The sequence below is a fragment of the Haliotis rufescens genome, unplaced genomic scaffold (genome assembly GCF_023055435.1).
Source record: "Haliotis rufescens isolate VD_foot unplaced genomic scaffold, xgHalRufe1.0.p SCAF_47, whole genome shotgun sequence".
Classification (NCBI taxonomy): Eukaryota; Metazoa; Mollusca; class Gastropoda; order Lepetellida; family Haliotidae; genus Haliotis; species Haliotis rufescens.
Genome location: NW_025964190.1, coordinates 1,827,610 through 1,835,429, shown reverse-complemented (window position 1 = coordinate 1,835,429; position 7,820 = coordinate 1,827,610). Strand labels below are relative to the sequence as shown.

At 36.6% G+C, this 7,820-nt stretch overlaps 1 protein-coding gene across 1 annotated transcript; it reads right to left on the bottom strand.

Annotated features, from left to right (window-relative positions):
- On the bottom strand, positions 1 to 5,234 carry LOC124151284 (zinc finger protein 845-like). The gene is made up of 2 exons (XM_046523676.2): positions 5,097 to 5,234; positions 1 to 2,484 (listed from the first exon to the last, which is right to left on the bottom strand). Exon 2 carries the CDS (start codon positions 2,470 to 2,472, stop codon positions 1,777 to 1,779), a length of 696 nt encoding a protein of 231 aa, XP_046379632.1. The 5' UTR covers positions 2,473 to 2,484; positions 5,097 to 5,234; the 3' UTR covers positions 1 to 1,776.
- Between the last annotated feature and the right edge of the window lie 2,586 nt (positions 5,235 to 7,820).

The following is a 7,820-nucleotide window of genomic DNA, read 5'->3' as shown; positions in this document are numbered from 1 at the left end:
AACAAATGATATTGTTTATTGTTTCTAAAATATCAAATAATGCCTCATAGTCACCTGATCACTTCAAGTCCACAGTCTGTCATCAATTTTTCATGGTGTATCATCATTGATATATATATTTAAATGTTGATACTGTATCAAATCGATACAATTGATGAATAGCAATACTAAATTGAAAACTCACTGCCACTGGAGTGTTTACATCTAATATCACCATGATAAGGATGAACAATGAAAAGGCAGAAAATTCAATTTAAACATATAATTAAGTTCATGTTTAGCATTAAACCGATTAATTGCAGCTCTGTACAAAAAGAACAATTTTATTATATCGACATATCACATTTTTGAGTTGATAAATCGAAAATACCATTTATAACAAATTTATACCTTACGTCAAACCTCATAGTACTATGCAAATAGTAATTAGGACAACAGTATCTGTCAGAGATAAGAATGTATTTCTTATATAACCAAAAAATCTGAAAAGTTGGTCAGGGATCAAGGGAATATGATGCCGTACAGGCGTACACTGTAATCACTAATGGCATGTATAATGAAAGTTACCCTTGACACAACAAAATCTGAGGAAAATTCTCATCCCTGTATTGAAGAAGTTTTGGACACTCAGTGATTATCAAGATTCGGTAATTATTTCATTGGTTGTACTACATTCTTCTTCTTTTGTGTTTCACACAAGTATATCATATTAGGGTGAAACGATGCAGCAAGGTCATGATATAATAGTACCACGATACATAGGTCACGGTACGATACGTATCGCGATACCCATATTTACGTCAAATCGCTTGGAAACTTCTTGACTTTTAATATTTCAGAGCTGGTTCAAAATGTAAAGCTAGCTGTAGACACATGTTCATAGCAGCTATTTCTGTTAGCGGTTAGTGAACTTGAAGTGCTAATAACAACACATTTTGCAATATCTGGCAAACAAAAAAGCTAGGGAAGAGTGACATTACACGAGTAGTAAGCAGGTAAGTAATCTATTTGAGCAAGTGTCTTGTATTGATACAGAAACTAAAAGTATCGCGCAGCGGTGCACCGATGTATCGTTTCACCCCTATATATATATATATATATATAAATATATATAAATATTTGTACATGTGCCATATGGAAAATTAGAAACACTGTTGAAAGACTCCATTCGAAATATTCCGCACTACAATACTTCTGTACGTATAAATGAGTACTACACTTCCGATGCAGAGTTCAGATATTCACTCAGTAACCATAGTAACACTTCCATCATACTATGCTATCACCACTGTGATCAGAATTCATCATATGTATTTCTCTGTGTATCTGTTGGACTGAATGATTATTCAGACACTCAAAATCTGATGTCTTGACTACAGAAAATCTTGCGTTGAAAGTTTCAACTTTTCTCTTTTAGAAGCCAGGTCCATCATTTGATAGACCTAACCCCTATCACATTGACTCACAGCATGCAGTGATTACTCCCCTCACGGAACTATGACGTTTTCCCCTTGTGTGACAGTAGAATACGAGATTTGGTAAGATAGTGAGTTGCACTGTGTCAGCATTAAACAGAACAGATATTGGGTCAATGGCTTCTGCAAATTTAACAGATTCCTGGGCATTAAATAGAGTGAATACAGTTTCTAAATTTCACATAAAGAATGCTTCCATCAAAATCACCTGAGGAATGAATCAATTACAGGCGTTCTCCCTGCAAATATTCAACAAGCCATGCTTTGATCGGACTGTTTCAGTTCCGATGCGAGTCTCGACTTAAACAGTCTTCCATGTTACATTCGTGATTTTTTTCTTGCCACATGTTTCACATTTATTGTCCACGAGTTCAGAATCGGAAATATTCCTCTCACAGATGGAGCACCACTTTCCTTCCTTCCTCGCAGGGTTGGCGCTCGGTGGCACCAGATGAACGTTTGTATGTGCAATGAAAGCGTGATAGTTTGGAGCTACGTCTCCACACACACGACACTTATACGACCTCTCTGACCTCCCTGCCATGTGCATGTCAAGGTGGCGCTTCATTTGGTATTTCTGCGGAAATGACCTTCCACACACGTTACAGGTGAATTCTTTCTTTGGTACATTCCCTTGACCGCTTCCACTGGCCATCTGACCAGTGTGGGTGAAAATATGATTCTTCAGACCGCTGAGTTTGGCGAACCTTTTCCCACATTCTCCACAGTTGTAGGGCTTCTCACCTGTGTGTGAACGTCGGTGTTGGTTGAGGTTGCTCGCGTAGAAAAAAGCTTTGTCACAGAAATCACATTTGTGTGGCTTGTCGTCCGTGTGTAGTTTCATGTGGCGGTTGAGCTGGAACTTTTTGCCAAATGTTTTTCCGCACACTTCACAAGGGAGCTGTACTTGTATGGGTGGGGTGACGATCTGCTGGCATGCATCTATAGTCACCGTGACGGTGTGGGGTATCGGTACGGACGCCAGGGCTTCTTCCATTATGCTTGAGTTCTGAAACATTAACATGACACAGGCCTCAAAGTTTATTTTTTTACCACGTAGGCATATGGCTACAAGTACTGTATTTTCTTTTGTATAGTCCGCACTTTTAAATTAAAAAAACCCCACAGCTGTGTAGAGGGGTGTGTGCATTATACACGGAATAATGAGTTTTGATGTTTTCCCCCCCCCATGGAAAGACATTACCGTGAGCACGTAACACCGAAAATACCATGTCAACAAATCCATACTGAGGTATGTAAATTAATCACTTTAATCAAAATTTACACTGTCTGGCTATAAAAAGTGTTCTTTGTACATCTGGATTTATGTTTGTAACTTATTTCATTAATTTTATTCAATTTTTTTTTATTCCTTTTAATATTGTTTTAATTAATTTCGGCAAAATCGTATGTGAAGCGATCGGAAGATCGCACAACTCACCGATATTAACAGCAACCACGGTCAGATTACCGCTATTGACGCCTTTAAATGAACTTTAGTTGACAGAGAATGGATACATGTATCATAAATGCCATACTTTGACTCGTTAAAAGTCAAATTCGTTATAGATTGACGGTAGTTTTTTCCAGGTAGCCAGTGGTAAAATCAAGAAGTCAAGCCAATATTGTAGGTAGCCAAAATTTGAATCTTTTATCAAATAACTACTACATATACAAGGCATAGCACTAGCCTTGGAATTGTATATTAGTGGAAACTGTACTTGAGTTTTGTTATTTGTGCCTCGAACAATGATGCAATTTATGATACTAGAATACATAGGTATATCCTTGCTTATCCAATAAAGTATCAACTAAAATAAAATACTAATTACATAAATATTCATGTTTTTCAGTTCATTGTTGACTTTAGGAGGAATTATTTGCGAGTACAATTAGTAGCAGACATAATTATTTTTGTGTCTACATATGTGTAGCAATCGGATTTAGTTGCCACAAGATATTTTTCAAGGTAGTCATTTGGCTACATCTGAATTTTAGACAGCAGACAAATTTATATTTAGGTCGCATTGGCGACCATTTTAGTCGTAACTTTGAGGACAGCTGACATAAAACCATATGATCTTCTTTTCACGTAAGGCCCCATCTACAAGCTGAGTGTAGTGCTAATACGATCTTAACTCCAATTAGTCGCCTCTTACGACAAGCTTTGTCGCCTTTAATGGCAAGCATGGGCTGCTGAAGGCCTATTCTACCCCGGATCTTCACAGGTCTTATCATTATGCAGAAGCAGATGTTTACCTATTATGCTTTACATAATTTTATTTGATACTTTCTTTATTTTATTTTACACATAACTCTTTTTCCCCTATCACCAATCAGGAATGTACGGATGATTGTCAATGATACATATCTTGAACCAACATTTCAATAAATTTACACTTGGAATAGACAGAACTATTTTTTTAAATATTTTGACAGGTGAATGATTTCAAATTTTGTCAGAAAATGTGTAGCCAGCAGGGATCAAACCCACATTGTTTGATTTGATGGCATTAACCTGAGCCCTAGGTTCCCTAAAGCAATGTTCATATTTGAAGTAATTTGACAAACCTTTGACAAGAAAAATAAATCAAGTAAAACACATTTCGATAGGTATCCTTGTTCAGGGCTCTATATTTCCAATAATACCCGTCGGCATGTATTTACAAAGGTCAAGAGATTGATAAAATACTAGTATAGGACCCCAAGAAATTACGGAGCTCTGTGCACATGCAACGGTGGCTGCATGAAAACGTATGCGCCGTGCAGAAAGCAAGGGCCACTCACGCAGCATAAATACAGTCTACAAATACAGAGTTCTTTTTTAAAAATATTTTCCACAAGAGAATGTTTTGTCAAAGTGTACAAGTAGGATGTGTTTTAAGTTGGGGAATATGCTTGTAACTCTCCATTCCTTAAAAATAATGGGTCTTGGCTCCATTATTTTTAAGGAATGGGGTGTTTCTCTGACATTCCCTTCTACATAATGACCCTCCCCCAAAGCTGTTCATATTTTTGGTTGACTCTTTCCATGTCCTTGTACATTTTTTTCATGACCCTTCTGAAAAGATAAATTGCAAAAGCACTTTCTAATTCATTATAAAATGTCCATCGTGTAATGACAGTCTCCCCAAATACGTACAATATTTTACCATTACTTTTTATGACCGTCCCCCGGAGATTCATATTTATGTGTGACCCTTTCCTGACCCACCCCCCCCCCCCCCCCCGACCCAACCCACTATATAAATAAATGACAGGTCCCTCATATTAATCAGGAATATGTTTTATATTTTTCAAAATAACAAGGAATTCGTCCAACTTATTATTAATAAAAGGAAAAATAAAGGCTTTAAAAATATATGATAGTGTCACATGCTATTTTAGCATTCTCTATGTCGACATCGCACTCCCCCATACATTGTCACTACCAATGCCAAAGATCTACTCGCAGAACACTCACACCTTCTAAACTATATCACTCTCCGCCGCTACGAAATTCCGAGAAGCGACCTGAATATGCTAGGACCATCGCTTGAAACAACCAAATTATCAATATTTACAACACAAAACGACTTGAAAATTAAACAAACGATGACTCTGACTAACAAAGGAGCTTACTCTATGTTCTTGATATCGTCTGATAACCCCCAATGTGGTCTGCGGGCTGTTATGTGTATTTGACCTTACTACAGTTGTGTCCCATCCGCCATTTTACTTCACGACACGACAGCCCGGATTATGTCGGGCAAAACTCCGAGATAACCAAGGGAGGTAACTGCTACCGCAAATCGGAAAGAAGAACGGAAGAGTTCAAACAATCCGAAAAACGCGAGTATTTATGAATAAATGATTCAGTGAATAGACGTTCCATGAAAACAAGCCAATGGTTAAATAAATAGATTAGAAAATAAGCGATACAACCATGCGGTATAAGGATAAATGATTGTAAACTAACAATTTTTAAGAGTACTTGAATTACTCTTAATCTGTGAATGTGTGATCGGTTAAATTGGTTGGTTGGTTTGTTGTTTTACGCCGCACTCGGCAATATTCCAGCTATATGACGGCGGTCTGTAAATAATCGAGTCTGGGCCAGTGATTAATATCGTGAGCATCGATCCACGCAATTGGGAAACGATGACATGCATCAACCAAGTCAGCGAGCCTGACCACCCGATCCCGTTAGTCGCCTCTGACGACAAGCATAGTCCCCTTTTACGGTAAGCATGGTTTGCTGAAGACCTATTCTACCCCGGATCTTCACGGAATGTGTGATCGGAACGTAATGGTATCATAACAACAACAATAATAATAATAATAATGCTGACGATGATGACGAATTTCCCAGATATTCTCACAATTCTTACGTGGATTAGGCTACCTGTACCTTTTCTCCCAATATCGACTGTCATGCCTCTCCCACCTTTGGATGCGATCGTTGAGCCATCGCGTTTATCTTGGTGTCCCCCGTTGTGATATTGATGGAATATTGCTAAAAGCGGCGGAAAACCATACTCACTCTTTAGTGAGTGGGTGAGTGAGTATGTTTTACGCCGCTTTTGAGCAATATTCCAGCAATATCAAGGCGGGGAACACCAGAAATGGGCTTCACACATTGTACCCATGTCGGGAATCGAACCCGGGTCTTTGGCGTGATGAGCGAACGCTTTAACCACTAGGCTACCCGACCGCCCCTACTCACTCTTTAAGGATGTAAGTACAATTTTTAAAGTACCTGCTTTCAAAATATTTACCCGTATTTAAATAATGATGACTCCCTGAACAGAATCCGTCCGCGGCAATGTCGGACAAGTCAAATTTTATGAACAAGCGGGATTAAATTTGGTAATTCCCGCAATATTCTCACAATAAGGTGTAATATTTCAACTGAATTATTACATAAAGGGTGTGTAAATATTTGAAGTAAAGTACAGTTGGATCTGCAATTTTGGTAACAATTAATATTTCTACCAAAATGATATTTACTTTACTGTACCAATTTAATCATGTCATGAAATGAACAAAAACCCAACTAATTAATGTCCAGTAAATGTTCAATCTACATGTGATCTTTATATAATTTACAGAAACAGATAACTCTTTAACAGTTCGTATTCAAATATTTCAAATGCATAAATTGATATTGACATTAATAAAAACTTAAAGTATAAACAGAATTAGTTTTAATTCCCATGAGTATTGCAATCATAACTCATTTATTCCCTTTGTTTAATTGTGAAACCCATCTGGTTTTATGTCCACAAACATGTTTTGAAACTTTTGCCATGTATTATTGATTATTAATCATATCAATTTATATGTAAGAATATAGTTGTGCTTACTGTGTCATTTTGCAATAATTATATTGTTATGATGTAATATTTTACTATTGCTAACAATCTTTAGAACTTTAGTTTATTTCAATCAAGTCAAGTGGTGTGATTATTTTGATATTTTTTTATAATTCAATCAAAACGAGAAAAATAAAAAAATATAAATACATATAAGAAATTTGTTTTCCTTGTCAAATAACGATGATAGCATGAATTTATCTCATGCTCCTTGTATAGCATGCTCCTTGTGAAAATTCATTCCATTTCTTCTTCGAATGTACCTTATATGATGATTTTAGGGATACATTACTGACAGCTATCGATAATCTTGGAGGACAAATCTTGGAGGACAAACTTAGATGTTTTCCTGAATACAAAAATATTCTTGTCTGTACACAAATTTATAGAAACGACAAACAGATTCAGTAGCTAGCATATTATTGTTTCCAAACTGTTAATCATTAATATTGTTAAATCTATATTCAACACTAAAATGTATAATACCGTATTCGACGTAATAAGCGCCCAGAGCGCTCTCGAAATTAAAAATAGGGGGCTCTGATTGGAATATTATTTTCGTGAAAAAAAAACAGAGTTGAAAGATAAATTTTGTGGTTTATGCTGAAATGTTTATGTACGTCAGATATATTATTCTAGAATTTAATTGCCCATAATTAAGGGTGCATATAACACGAGTGCGTATTGTACGCAAATAAATAAGTCTTGTGAACATTGATCAATCGGAAGGGGTGCTAATTAGGATTGTTCACTAGCCAATATATTAGCAAAAACCGCCATGGGCGCTTATTAGAGTGGAGCGCTTATTACGTCGAATACGGTATTGGGATATGTATGAGATGCACACTGTCTTCACTTTCCAGCACATTGTACATATCCTTCATATGAGCACTGTATATATATTGCGCACTATGTTTCCACAATGTGAAGCTTCAACTGTAAATTGTTCATTTTCATTATGCAATATTATGTATAACTGTATATAGGGAGA